Source organism: Odontomachus brunneus, unplaced genomic scaffold (genome assembly GCF_010583005.1).
Source record: "Odontomachus brunneus isolate Ranch 3 - 2012 unplaced genomic scaffold, Obru_v1 Obru_scaffold_068, whole genome shotgun sequence".
Classification (NCBI taxonomy): Eukaryota; Metazoa; Arthropoda; class Insecta; order Hymenoptera; family Formicidae; genus Odontomachus; species Odontomachus brunneus.
The window spans coordinates 417,500-433,461 of record NW_022639518.1 but is presented as its reverse complement, the minus strand read 5'-3'; the positions used below and the strand labels follow the sequence as shown (position 1 = coordinate 433,461).

Here is a 15,962-nt window from a genome sequence, read left to right as displayed (position 1 = left end):
ATGTTTTTGCTGCCGATATATTCACATATTCCGAAGCCTCCGATGTAAATAATGATTTGACGTAAAAGTACGAAGTCATTTTATTTGCTATTATTATTTGAGCTTCTTTCACTCATCTTAAATGTTATACTCTACAATAGCTTTTTGTTGTACCTTGTGTTTTTTGTCACGCACATTCTTTCCAACTAAAAATACTTGTTTTGGATTTAGTTTGCCATACTTGATTTGACTTGTCATAGGAAGAAATGTCTGCGACAAATAAAAATCCTAGATGTGCTGAATGTGGTAAGTTTTTACGTACATAAGTTTTAAAGTACATGGCAAAAATAAAAAAATTGAAATTAGAAATGAAGCAACGAATTTTTCTAATAAACTTCAACAAACGATTGTTCTTAACGATATCTTGTGTTCAAAATGCCGAGTTTTCCAATATAAAAAGGAGAAACTTGATGTCGATTGCTTGATTTCTGAGAACGAGAGTGATGAATCACAATCAACTTTCAATGATCCAACAATCACTATTCGACTCAAACTTAAAGTGGAAGAATTAAATAGTGAGAGAGTTGAAGTTCCAAGAACAGTTGCAACTCATAAACACTGTTGTCTTTGTTCTGCCGCAATGAATCTCACAGTTATTCCAGAAGAAGGTAGGATGCAATCTTATATTAACCCCTTCACTGCCAGAGTATTTAGATGAAATGTGTCCAGACTGCCGAACTTAGAAACTTTGACAATTTTAACTGGACATACCATTTTTGGGGTATTTTCATCGACATGTTACCTATTTTGTTTGAAAGTTTTTTTACTGACCATTTTTTTATACTACATAATAAATTGAGTTCATTTGTACCGCTTATACGATAAAACGAAAAAAAAAAAAACAAAAAGGAACAAAAAAACAAAAAAAAAAAGGATAAAAAGGGAAAAAAAAGTGGGATGCTAAATCCTTTTGACAACCTCCTCGACGATGCATCCTGGGTTCGGCTGATGTCAAGGGTAATTCACACAAAAGATGAATCAGCGGTTCAAACAACGATGAAAATGATATATCTGGTAAAAGTAGCAAAAAGTCATGAATTGAGTTACTTTTACCCATAAATGATATAGCTTATCAGAATAACACTGTTTAAATGTGGCATAAAACTTGAGTGTGCGAGGACAAAGATTTTCCAAAAAATGAAAAAAATAGTCATTTTCTTATAGCTCTAGTCGGTCATAGGTGCGAGATAGTATAAAATGGACCTCGGAATCATATTCAGCGACCCCGAAAACATAGGAAAACACATTCTGTTCACATTTAATGCATTATCAGGCGTCAGTAGAGCATTTATTTATAGGACAAAGATTTGTGATTTTCCGGCAGTTTGGGCCAAGTCCAAAAAAACAAAGATCTTTGTTCTCGGCAGTGAAGGGGTTAAAATGAAAATTCACATATCAGCAGGAAATCGATGCTGTCGAATTCACTTAATCAAGGATCGATTTTACGACGAAGATCTTGATCTATTGAAGGTTTACTCTAATTCGTCAAGTGTAAGTCCTTCGGATTTATCGAAAATGATGGAAAGTCTCGCAATCAAATGTGATTCCACCCTCTATGATAAGCTTGGAGATTACAGTCTTTCCGAAAATCAAATTCTTATTTTCATAGGATTAAATTGGTAAAATATCATACTTTTGAGAGATATGATGACTTCAATGCGAAATAGACAGATATGTACCGTAACTCAGGCACTCATAGTATTTCTTTTTAAATTTCGCACTGGCAATTCGAATAAAATTCTTGCTTCTATTTTATAACTAGAAAATGAACAACTTATCTCAGAATATTTATTAGCAGTAGTGAAGTCATTTGAGGAAGACGTCTTACTCTCTCATTTCGGATTAAATTCTTCCAACAGAAACGGCTTTATTCAGAATCATACGACTGAAATTGCCATAAGTTTATTAGCTAGTCATGAAAATCTAATATTGATATGCGATGGGACATGCTCGTCATCAAAAAAGTACGAATAATGAGTTTCAAAGAAAATCATTTTCTGGGCGAAAAAAGTCCCATTTTGCAAACCTTTCACGATTTGCACAACTGATGTCGTTGATATGCTGGGACCATATCCTGCAAATATAAATAATGCAGAGATCCTAAAAACTTTCCAACAAAGTCCAAACAGCTTGTGCAAATTGTTGAAAGAGAATGATTATATAGTTCTCGATCGCGGTTTTCGAAACATCAAGGCTGAGTTAAAACTTAAGAAGATCAAAGTGTTGATGCCTACATTGAAAGGAAAACAAAAGCAATTAACCATAAATGAATCGAAGGAGTCTCGCTATGTAACGAAAATTCGGTGGGCAGTAGAAGCTATCCACGGAATACTGAAACATAAATACCGAATACTTGACCATAATTAGACAACAAAATGCTCCCGAAAGTTGGGATCTATTTTCGAATTTGCTCATTTTTGAACAATCTATTCGGAAAAAGGTTAAAAACTGACGCAGGTTTATCAGATGAGACTTTGGAAAGGATGAAAGCACGGAGACATATTGAAAATTCTTTAACTGATGAGGTCGAGGTTAAAAGGCTGGTTACATAAAAAAGTGATGTTCCAAAGTGTCTAAACAGATGACCTTTTAGATTTCTCTGAAATAATCGAAAAAGATCTAAAAATTTTGCTCACTAGATCTTGTCAACTATCGCAAGCGATATCTTATTTAGCTAAAATGGTTGATAAGGATGGAAAAGTGAACCTGCAATTCGTTCAAGATCAAACGGATGTTCTAAAACTTCAAGTTTAATTGCGTCATATTTCTCGAAAAATATATCGGTGTTTCGTGAAATATAAGCCCAATAATGTCGGTATTTCAGGTCTATTGCAGTATGCATGTGACTGCGCCAATGGAAAAAGAACTGTTGGCGCTGTTCACATATTGCTGCAATAGTTTACTATATATCTCATGCAAGATATTTGTCCAAAGTTTTAAAACCAGCTGAAATTTGCAGTAAAATGTTTCAGGAAGATAATATTACTTCTGTAATCGAAGAAGACAGCAATAATGATTGAAGAAATCTTACAGACAATAAGCACTTCGATTCGTAAGAGGCAAGAGGACTCACGATAAACAAGCATCCCGGTTTGTGAGAGTCGCTATTCTAAACCCACTACTTTGAATTTTAAGTTTTTTAAAAAAAACTTTGGTCAGTTATTTAAATATTCCTAGTCATACAATAAATCATAAGATGCTGTTGCATACAAACCACTATATAGCGCGCCACACGCCGCACGTGACGCGTTAAAGATCTTTATTTTGTTTTACTACGTACTACTCCTCCGATCGTTTTGAAATTCTGTCATGTTATTCTAGAGTATTTAAAGATTTTTCAGGGAGAAAATGGCATAGTGCCTCAAGTGCATCCCATAACAAAAAATTCAAAAACATTTGGAAAGTTTCTTTTAACCCGTATTTTTTGAAAAAAATCCGTAATTTTTTATATAAAATTGTGGCATTGAAAACTATAACATATATTTCTTTTTATTGAAATTGGTTCAGCCGTTTTCGAGAAACTTTTTTTTTATATTTTCTTCTTTCCCCCATAACTCCTATAAAAATTATTTTTCAGATATAATACTTAGGGAAATTTAATCTCATATCTATGCCAACTTCTTGTAAAAATTTCAACCAAATCCGTGCAAGGGCAATACATACATGGTTATCTTACTATGCCCTTTATGTATAAATATACAAATCTCAATGCTTATTATAAGCAAAATATCTGTCTAATATAAGTATAAAATATAAATAAAATTAATTAATAATAGTAATTTCTCACAAATTTTCAGAGTATCCCAAGTAATGATTTGCAAAATATTTATTATAATGAAGTTCCAAAGAATACTTTAGAATAAATTAGGCTCGGAATAAGAATTAATTCTTTACAAATTCTTCAGATATTCATTTTTCTAATTCTTTAGGTATTTTTTAAAATGAATCTTCTATGAACTTCTATTCATTGCCGTGCTATCCGAGTCAACATTTTCTCATTAACATATTTTTGAACATCATCTTACTAACTGGATAATTGTAACGATGCTCGTGAGTAAGAAATGGTAGGACAAGTTCTATAAGGTTTATTTCTAAAAGTCAAATGCTTGAGATGCAAGCACATAAAAAATAAATAACAATGTGTATAAATAATAATCTGTTGGTTACATACGACAGTTGATATAAATGAACATTAGATAGATAAATATGTTATCTGTCACATTCTTTGCTTATCGAACAGCTGACTAAAAATAATCTCTCAAAAACGTATGATAGACATCTTTAAATGATGTTATTATCACGTCAAAATAATCATGTCTTTTAAACGTCAGTTATTGGTTATATGACGTCTACGACTGGTAATCATCATTTATCGACATGAAAATGATGTGACGTTGCTGCCTGGGGATAAAATAATATGTAGCGTTGATAGCGCGCATTCTCAACATGTTTATAGTCGAATTTTATACTTAAGATATTTATGTCCAAGATCGGATATTTTATGGACATTCAAATTATGGACATTAAGGGATGTTCAAAATTGGATATCCGATGAATGTCCATAGGATATCTTGTGCTATTTAGGATCTTATATTGCAGGATCTTATATTGCAGGTTACATTTCATTATATTACAACAATATAACAGTTATATAATTCTGTTTGTTGAGTTTTACTACAAAGAAAAAAAAGAGAAAAAAGTTGCAATCGTTTTGTTTATATCTATACTTCTTATTAAGATATTATTTTATAACAAATTATGCAACTTACTCCATAATTTATAATCCTGAATTGATAATAATAACTTTTTATGCAAAAAAATTGAGTTACTTCTAAATTTCCTTTTTTATTAGCATATAATCTTTTGGTTTTAGGTCATTGGATTTTACGTATCAGGTACGATACGTGCTTATCGTGTAGCCATTTATCATGGACTGTCATGTCACATAAATGTCTTCATTTGTATTCGATAGCAACGCAAATGAGATTAAATATCACGTGAAGTAGATAACCATTATATATAATTTATATATGATTATCATTAATAATAATTAATAATAGACTCCTTATGCTAGTTCTTTTAAATAATGTAGTGATCATCACATTAGTTGTCATAAAGATAAATGTACTTAAGAAACATAATGAATTAAATCGCGCTTATAATTGAATTATATTGGGAAGAAAGTGGAGTAGCAAATATAGCATTGTAACTATTAAAACTCAAAGTATAAAGAACTCTGAAGGATAAATAAGTAGCTTCACTGATGTCGCGTTACTTTGTCTCGACAATGTTAAGATACTTGTTGCTGCTGCATTGTATTTCAATAGGATTTACAATAACATTAAATCCACTATCGATTTTAATGGTACAGCCTCTTGCGTCAACTAGTCATCACGTATGGACGATGCCTTTATTAAGAGATCTTCTCCGTAAAGGCCATCACGTACACATAATAAGCATTCATGAAGCTGATGTTGAGGATAAACTTGTACAAAATTTGACGTCCATCGTAAGTAGATATATTATTTTTATTTTTAATAGTTTGGTTTGATTCAGTTTTCAATACGCGACATCTTAGAAAATAGAATATAATTGCTGTACAATGTAAAATAACATATATAATATAAGCTTGTTATACCTTGTTTATAACATAATTGATTTTTGTATGCCTTACATAATTATGTTTTAAAACTGGTTATATTTTACATTTACAGCTATTTGGTATTTACAATTTATGACAGTAAAGATTAGTAATAACATAATTTAAATATCATATAAATATTACGTTATATAACAAGTGTTTACATTATTTTTATGTTATATAATATATTTTATGTACAAATAACGAATAATTAAATAATATCTGTTTCCCGTATATAAATTGTAATATATTAAAATATAGAGTGTATCCCAGACTCTCTTTCGTAATTTTTGTGAAAACGTAGAACAAATTAAGGTGAATATAAAAGTCTTATATTGTTTTTCAATATTCGTAATAATCGAGTTATTGATTAAAAAAAGATTAGTGAATCACGCGTGATATGGTAGAAGAGTTATAGTGGTAATATGTGCTCATATATTAGATCAAATTGAACAAAACTCTGTATTATTTTGTAAATAATCTCGTAGATTTTTAGTTATTAATGAAAGAAAATTAGGTAATTATGTAGCTTAGGAGATGCAGATATATCCCAATATAGATGTGGCACAGATCTCCACAAGACAACTTAAAGGCATACAGTACTCTCTCGATAACTTGCCATCCAAGCGGCTGTAAGGGCGGAAAATTTTTAGAAACGGAAAGTTACCGAGAGCCCCTTCTGTGACGGCGCATGCATGTGATTGGCTGATAGGCAGAAGTCTTGGCCATTGAAAAGGAGGAAGAAGCATGCGCGTCAGCTTATAACCTTACATCACTATTCGGCTGTGTTTCAATATTACGCGCGCCTGCGCCAACGTCAATATAATGGGGACCAATTTAGTATTAGTGAGCGTACGTGTGAAGGGGAAGTAGCTTGTGCGGAGAGTTATCGCGAGGAGAGTTATCGAAAGAGTATTTTGCTGAGAACGTCCCTACGTCTTAAGAACATCCCCAAGACATCCTCTGGAGATCTTATGCTGTCTGACACTTATACAAGTCACTTTCTTAAGTAATCTCTAAAAGATTATCCTAGTAAAAATTGTGGACAGAAAACGTATCCTATCCGTTTCTATCTGCTTTACTATACGTTTCTTGCACTGCAAATACGGACAGATATGGATAGAGTATGTTTATAATCTATCGGTTTCTGTCTGTAAAAACGGATATATAACTGCGATTCCTATTCCTTCTGACTATAAATACATATAGGAATCCTGTCCGTTTCTGTCTTCAAATGTGTATACGCATCCTGTCCGTTTCTATCTACAAATACGTATACGCATCCTGTCCGTTTCTATCTGCAAAAAGTATTTGAATCCTGTCCGCTTCTGACTGCCAAGGTGTATATGCATCCTACTAGTTTTTGTCTGCAAATGCGTATACGCATTCTGTCCGTTCCCAGACAGCACAAAATATTTATAAAACATTTACAAAATATTTAAATACAAAATATAAGATTTATTTGAATATTTCATAAATATTTACCAAAGTATTTTTGTGACCTTAAATTCAATAGATGATAAATATTTATCGTAAATTTTATAAAAATATTTATTGAAATATATACATTTATATATATTTTTCTCTTTTCCTAAATTTTTCTTAAATTTTCCACTTTAGTTTTCACACGCTACTTAATTCAATGTAAATTGTACTTCGAAAATTTGTTTACCAATTGCTAAGATTCGAACTTGAAATCTCTGGTTCTTGAGTCGTTTACATTACCTACTGCACTACTGTCACTTTGAGAGACGTTTCGTATTGTACACATATGGTATATTCATGTACGAAAACAAATTATTTATTTAAAAGAAAAGAATAGATCCTTTTAAATGTAAAAAATACGATTAAAAATTATATAAAAAGTATATTTAAAAAATATTTACATTTTAAAAGTAAGTAAAATGTAAATGAATCATTTTGTTAATTTAAATAAATTTTTTTCTGATAATAAAATAAACTTTAATTTGAAACACAAAAAGATATTTTTAATATTAGAAAATAATTTATTTAATTTTATAACATGATTTACTTGTATTTTATTTACTTTTAAAACAAGCAAATATTTATTTAAACACAAGTTTTGCATTTAAAAAAACTAATTTTCTTTTTGCAAGAAAATCATTTACTTATTTAAGAATAACTTGTACGTAGATATTTTAAGCCTTCGTATACACACTTATTGTTTCAACCTTTGCATACATACTAGGTGGTTGCCACTCATAGCAATTTTTTAAACAGCTGTATCTTTTAAAATATTTATGCTAAAATTCTGAAAAAATGCATGAATTAACTTTAATGTTTATAGAAAGTATTTACATACATTTGGTATTAAAATTTAAGAAATTTTATATTAAAAAAAAATTATTATATTTCGCAATTAAAAAAAAATTTTTTAATTTGCAAAAAAATTTGTAATTCTTGTAATTTTTATTATTTTTAAGTAAAAACTTAACTAATATTTTATTGTTGAAATGTTTACCTTTAAGGAACAAATTGTCTCGTAAATCATCTCTGGAAAAAGTATATTTACAATTTTATATATAAATCCAGGTCTGTAAATATGAAACCGGAATTTGCAGATAGATGGCCATAGCTGTCAATGTAGTTATCGTCAAACCGCGTTATTGACGCCATTTCCTTGTTGACATCTCTGACAAAGATTTTCAACTCACAACAATACAAGTTTCATACAACAGCATAGTTTGTAATAATGTTGAACATGTCGAATTTTGTACCTGGAAACTACGATTTGCGGACAGCATTGATTTTCTGTTACCATTTGAAGAAAACTGCTGCAGAATCGCATCGAATGTTTGTCGAAGCTTACGGTAAGTATGCTCTTGGTAAATCACAGTGGTTTGAGTGGTTTAAAAAATTCAAAAGTGGCGATTTTGACGTGAGAAACGAAGAACGTGGAAGACCACCGAAAAAGTTTGAGGACAGCGAATTGCAAGCATTGTTGGATGAGGATAACACTCAAACGCAACAACTCGCGGATCAATTAAATGTGACACGAGAAGCCGTCTCCATACGTTTGAAAGCCATGGGAAAGATCCAGAAGATGGGAAATGGGTTCCACATGAACTGAATGAAAGAGAGCAGGAAAACCGAAAAACCACTTGCGAAATGCTGCTCGCCAAGTACAAAAGAAAGTCATTTCTCCATCGAATTGTGACTGGCGATGAAAAGTGGATATATTTTGAGAATCCTAAGCGTAAAAGATCATGAGTAATTCCAGGCGAACCATCGACATCGACTGCAAGGCCAAATCACTATGGACGGAAGACAATGCTGTGTTTGGTGGGATCAGAAGGGTGTGATCTGTTATGAGCTGCTAAAATCTGGCCAAACCGTTAATACTAAACGCTACCGACAACAAATGATCGATTTGAATTAAGCTTTGCGTGAAAAACGACCAGAATATAAAAAACGGCAACACAAAGTGATTTTGCTTCATGATAGTGCACCATCACACACAGCAAAACTGGTCAAGGAAACGATTGAGGCGTTTAGTTGGGAAATACTTTCGCATACGGCTTACTCACCAGACTTGGCTCCGTCCGATTACTATTTATTTGCATCGATGGGACACGCACTTGTTAAGCAGCGCTTCACTTCTTACGAAAATGTACGAAAATGGCTCGATGACTGGTTTGCCTCAAAAGAGCAATAGTTTTTTTGGCGTGGCATCCACAAATTGTCAGACAGGTGGGAAAAATGTATAACTAGCGATGGGCAATACTTCGAATAAAATACTTTTAATCATTTTTATACAATAAACGTGTATTTTCTATACAAAAATTCCGGTTTTATATTTACATACCTGGTATGTTTACTATCATTTTTTTGTATCAAATTATTATTGCGATTTATTATCAGTGCGATATATCGTACTGGTTGCGATTAAAAAAAAAATCGATACGTTTGCTAGATAGGAGCGGACGGCGGCCGATTCTCGGCACGTCGTCGTTATGAGCAGGAATCGGTTAGCAGAACGATCGACTCTCGACACGTTCGCTAAACAGGAGCGAACGGCGGCCGACTCTCGGCACGTCGTCGTCAGGAGCAGGAATCGGTTAACAGAACGATCGACTCGCGACACGTTCGCTAGACAGGAGCGGACGGCGGCCGACTCTCGGCAAGTCGTCGTCAGGAGCTGAATTGAATCTTCATTCAGGGGGATACTCTCCCGTGCCGGTTTCCTTGGAGATCGGCGGTGAACTCAGTGTTGAGAGACTTGCGGGCTCCCTTTTATCGTATCGGCTACCGCTTCTTTCCTGCGAGTAGCGGCGCGGCGCTTCGCGGAACCGGCGGATGGTCGGCCGGATCCGCATGCGGGTCTTCGTCTTAATGCACGCTTGCAGTTGCGTACCACAAGTCGGCGTCATGTCAGCGTCGCTGGTGGTGGCACTGCACTGTGCATTTCGGCGCGACGCCGTTAGTGCCGTATAGTGCACAGTGTAGTAACGAGGCCTTTCTATGTCTCGTTACAAAGGAAACGTCAAGAATTTCGCTCGTCGGAGTCCGGGTTCAATAATTGTTTGACACAAGCAAGTAACAAAAATAAATAACACAAGTTTATTAATAGTCTTTGATACAGAACAGAATGCGGTATCTTGAGCGTTTCGGCGTGAGACGGCGCCAGTAATCGTGTCGCGGTTTTGGTAGTACGTGCCTCGCGCTTTGGTAGGCGGAACATATAGCGATACGGTGTATCGTACAAAACGGTGTCGGTAAGTTGCGAGACGTTCGCGAATCGCGATGTCGGAAATTCCATGGCCGCGAGGACACGGCGGTGACGGCGATACGATCGTCTTAGCACGCGGTGCTATATATCGGGTGACTCACTTGTCGCCAACGCGATATATGCAAGTATCGACAACGTTCAATCGAGCGCACATACTGGCACGTGTACTTGCAAGTCGAGAAAGAATACGATCGGTACCGAGAATGTTCGATGGGGCTCGTGAACACACGAACTCTTTAGTCGGTTTTTTGAATCAAACGGGAAGGCAAAGTCGGTGTTAAGAGCTCTCGTCGGAGATAGCGAACACACAATTTCTTGGTGCCGGTTTTGCTAGTAAGGGTGCGGAAGCAGACGGGAAAGCAGAAATGATACGGTCGAAATCCTCACTCTTCACTCTGAAGCATCGAATTCGGTAAACGGTCCGGATCGGTCTGGTCTCGCTTATATTCCGGCCACGGTTCATATACTCGTTTTCGCTATCTGTCACTCTTTGTTGACGGCGTTATCTTCTCCCGTTATCTCCCTCTCGTTCTCTCTCGCTCTCTGTCGAATCTCTTTCACTCATTCTTGTTCTCGCTCGAATTTCTCTTGCTACCTTTCGCTTTCTCTCGCTCTTTCTCGTTCTCTCCCGTTACCTCTTGAATCTCTCTCGCTTTCTCTCGCTCTCTCTCGCTCTTTCCTGTTATCTCTCGAAACTTTCTCGCCCTCTCTCACTTTCTCTCGCCCTATCTCGCTCTCTCTCGTTCTATCTCGCTTCCCCTCTCTTTCTCTCATTCACTCCCGCTCTCCCTTGCTCTCACTCGCTCTTTTTGGCTGTCTTGCTCTCTCTCGTTTTCTCTCGTTATCTATCTCTGTCGCTCTCTATCGTTATCTTTTGAATCCTTCTCGCTCTATCTTGCTTTCTCTCTCTCTCTCTCTTTCTCTTTCTGTCTCGCTCTTTCTCTCGTTCGCTGTTGCTCTGTCTCGTTTTCTCTCGCTCTCTATCTTTCTCTCTCTCTCCCTATCTCGGTCCCTTTTGCTCTCTCTCGCTTACTCTCTCTCTCTCTCTCTCTCTCTCTCTCTCTCTCTCTCTCTCTCTCTCTCTCTCTCTCTCTTTCTCTCGCTTTCTTTTCCTCTTTTTCTCTTAATATAATTTAATATTGTAATATGATGTCACGTCCCTGCAAAGTTCTGCGACACGCACGATAGGAGCAGCTCCGCCGTGCTGAGTTGTTTTTGTGGTCAAGCTACGTTTTCGTAAAAGCTACCCCTTACGGAGCGTTTTCGCATGAGGTCAACGGGGTCGGTGAGGGAATGAGGGAAAATGAGCAACCTAATAGCTCCGATGGTTAGAAATAACTGAAGATAGAATTTATTGGGACTCGCGGTATACAACCTGGATGTCTACGAGATGGCAACTTGTCTTGTTCGCGTGTGTTATCGACTGGTGGCATGCATTAGATCGTTCGTTTCGGATTGCAATAAGATAAAGTAACGATTTACATTAACGGAGACTAGCGAATTGTAATAAGTTGTTTTATCTAGCACCTTTAGAGAACCGGGAGAGGGCCCTGAACAACCCCTTGACTGTCGTGGCTAGCCGTAAGATTGGTAATAGTTCAAGCTTCAGTGGCATAAAGAAGTTTGTAACGATCGAAAAGAGATCGTTACGAAAAACACAAGAGACGCACAGGACCGCGAAACGGAGTGTTAAAGGACAACGCGTCCTCGGGAAAAATATACAGCAAAAGCGCCGAACATCTACGACACATAGCGAAGCAAGCGTGATTCGCAAATATAAAGCGCCGCGAATTCGTAATCGAGATCTGATTCCGATCCGCTCTTTCGAGAGCACCGACTGCTCCTGATAGATTTCCGTTCGCGGATACGCGATAGAAATCACTCCGCCGTCGAGTCACGAATTCGTGACATCGACATTGTTCCAACACCGTTCTTAGCAGATTGTTGCTCGCGGATACACAACAAGAATCACTCCGCCGTCGGTGCACGAATACGTGCTACCGACACTGTTTAAACCAGACCGCTCCTGGCAGATTTCCGTTCGCGGATACACGACCGAAATCACGCCGCCGTCGAGTCACGGATACATGACATCGACATTATTTCCATACCGTTCCTGGCAGATTACTGCTCGCAGATTCGCGACAGAAAACACTTCGCTGTCGACTCATAGATTCATGACACCGACATTAATATAACTACCCTTATCCGCAAGGTTTCACGGCCGTCGAAGGGCTTGGAATCGACGCACCGGAAGGGCGCTTAACGCAACCTTCACAGCGCAAACCGGATCTCGACTTCGCCTTAGTGCGATCAAGATCACACCGTTATCGAGTCGCCGCGTGGGAACTCGTTATTGTATACGCAAAGTAGCGCTCCGTTGCAGCGCAGCTTCGACACCGCGTCTTCAGGATCACACCATCATCGCTCGTAGAGGCGCGAGTCGACCTCCGCGATACTAGCAAACCGATCTCCAGAAGCGAGATCGGAATCACACCGTTACCACGACACATAGGCGCGTCCGCGGCACCATCTTCATCACATCCGCGATCATGCTAGAACGAGCCGGTCTCGTTCGATTGCAAAGACAGAGCAGATAGCTAAGGTTTCGCGTATATAAGCGGACTTTCGCATCGCATACACGAAACCGCATCGAATCTCCGTGATAGGAGATCTGAGGAATCGCCATCGAGGCGATACACCGCGTGCAGCTGCGCTGCACTATTACCGACATACAGCTTATACTGTGCTGCATCGAAGAGCAGCGAAATAGCAAAAAGAAATTGTCAACCGAAATTAAAGAGGCGAGAAGCTGAGAAACGTCAACAGACAAACTCGCGAATACACGACAACATTGTCCGCGTCCCGCGCACCGCGTACAGCATCTTGCGAGCCATATCTTAAACAAAGTCTCTGACAACTCGTACACAATCGACCAAAACCAACGCGTCGACACTCACTATCTAATTTAATTGTAAACATCATCAGCTGTTTATTTTAAATATACGACTAAGTTTGTTATCAAATCACTGTTTCTAAATTATTCCGCCTCCTACAAGCCCGAATCAGCGAGCGATCCGGAACGCGATGCATCGCGGTTACAAGTTGCACTGGATATCTTTCGGATACTTACACGCACGGGACTGACAATCGCTATTTTCAGGATTTCACTCGCGACCGAGTATGAGTAGGGCCTTTAGTAATTAAATTAGAAATTATTTCGACGACTTGGAATGAGAAAAGTAAATTTATGCAGTGAGACTGGGTATGACCGGCCGTTTTCTTTATAATATCCGAAAATTGCTTCAAAATTGCTTCAAAAATTGTTTCAAAAGTTGTAGGATTTTAAAAACTGAATCTGACGGTGACCTTGAAATTGACCTTAATTTTGACCTTGAAGGCCATTTCAAAGTCAAACTTAAGGTCAATTTTAAGGTCACCATCAGATTCAGCTTTTGAAATCCTACAATCTTTGTTTTGAAAGTTTTATCGAAAAACCTTACTAAAAAGATATTCAGCGGTTCTAATATTTTTAAGACATCCTGTATACAGGGTGTCTGAGACCACCAGTACATCCCTTTTATCTCGGAATCAGAGCATTTTAGAAAAAAACGTCTCAAAGAAAAGTTTTATGGTTTCGAGGTGTACATAAGATGGTGTCATTGATTTGACCTTGGATGGCGCCGTCAAGGTCAGATCAACGTCAACTTTGCTTTTTTAAATATAAATATGTATTTTTTATTACGGAATTCTATTTTACGTAAAAAAAACAAACAGCTTTTGTTTGAAAATTTTTTTCATACGACCCTCATGTTTTAAGATATTTACGGAAATACCTACAGAACTATTGGTTTCAATAATTTTTTACTCGAATTCTATCAACTTTATCTAAAAGCAAGAGACAAAAATCATTAATTTTCTTCTCATAAAGCTCTAAGAATTTTTTCAAGATTTTATACTAACTTTTTAATACTTCAAAAAAATGCTAGAAAATGTACTACTAAAAAGTTAATACAAAATTCCGAAAAGATTCTCAGAGTTCTATAAGAAGAAAATAAACAATTTTTATATCTTGTCATTTTTCGGTAAAATTGATAGAATTCGAGTAAAAAATTATTGAAACCAATAATTCTGTAGATATTTCCGTAAATATCTTAAAAAATGAGGATCGTATGAAAAAAATTTTCAAACAAAAGGGCTGTTTCTTTCTTTACATAGAATAAAATTCCGTAATAAAAAATACATATTTCTACTTAAAAAAAGTTGACGTTGACCTGACCTTGGCAGCGTCATCCAAAGTCAAATCAATGACACCATCTTATGTATACCTCGAAACCATGCAACATTTCTTTGAAATGTTTTATTCTAAAATGCTCTGTTTCCGAGATAAAAAGTGTGTACGCGTGGCCTCAAACACCCTGTATATTGTTATTCTTGTGGACGCAGGAGAAATGAATACACGTTTTAAAAAAATGTAAAACTCTTTAATGGAGAATCGTGGAACCAGAATAGTTATAATGTGCGTCAAAGTCGTACGTCTTACTCTCGCGTAAGCCGTCCTTCCACTACTATCAGCTGTTGTTTATCAACAGCTCCTTAACAACCCCGTAACTACGGGGAATCGGCTCAGAACTTGCATACTGAAGTTACACATGCAACACTGCTCCCCTTCTTCAAAAAGGTTGTCGTCCCGACAACCCACCGGATTTCTTCTTCAACTCTTGGCGAGGGCCAACTTCTTTGCCCTTATCTCAGTGGCTACTGCAGATACTACCAGGCTTGCTTGCTCCTCCCTTCCGTAGAAGATATTCGGACAATTGTTTTTGAAGAAGTCCTCAAAAATAATCCTGTTGCTATGTCCTTCCGCCTGAGGTCTTCAGACAGGGGGGGGGGTAACGTTTGTGGACCCAACGATTTTCAAAAGGAAATCTCCCCAAATCCCCACCTTGGCATTTACCCTTCGCCTTAAGCGAAGGCCTGCAGGAAAAACCACAATCAAAAACCTGTAGGCAAAGTGGACTTCAAAATCTTCAAATAACTTCAGCGAATGAAGTGAAGACGAATTGAAGAAAACAACTTCACTCTAGTCCCACTGCAACAAACAAAATAGAAAAGAAAAGAGCAAATGTTCAACCATTTAAACTTATTTACAATAAGTAAATTATTTACAATTGGGCTCAGATAAAATTTTACTCAATGACAACGAAAATAATCAATTCCTTCCGAAATAAGAAGCCAACCTATCCAAATGGACTATCTTATTCTTATGTTTTTTAAAACGGCGAATGCAATAAACTACATCACTAATTCTTTTAACTACCTCAAAAGGTCCTTCCCAAAAACTTTGTAGTTTAGGAGCTTTTCCCAAACTCCTACGAGAAGTGTACAACCATACTTTTTCACCTTCTTTAAAAGATAACCATCTCGCATTTTGATCATAGCGCATCTTAACCTTAGCACTTTTGACTTTCAAAGAATCCCTAACAAACTGATGAATTTCATTCAACTTTTCCTGTAAATTAAGAATGTAAT

The 15,962-nt window shown here is 36.6% G+C and overlaps 1 protein-coding gene across 2 annotated transcripts in view; it reads left to right on the top strand.

Moving 5' to 3' along the window:
• The first annotated feature begins 4,979 nt into the window (after nt 1–4,979).
• The window catches only part of LOC116846725 (UDP-glucuronosyltransferase 2B31-like), a 283,436-nt gene continuing 272,453 nt past the window's right edge, over nt 4,980–15,962 (top strand). For both annotated transcript variants that reach the window (XM_032820934.1, XM_032820935.1), the window contains exon 1: nt 4,980–5,548. In XM_032820934.1, the coding sequence (XP_032676825.1) occupies nt 5,303–5,548 (246 nt within the window). In that variant the 5' untranslated portion in view covers nt 4,980–5,302. The remainder of the gene's footprint in view (nt 5,549–15,962) is intronic.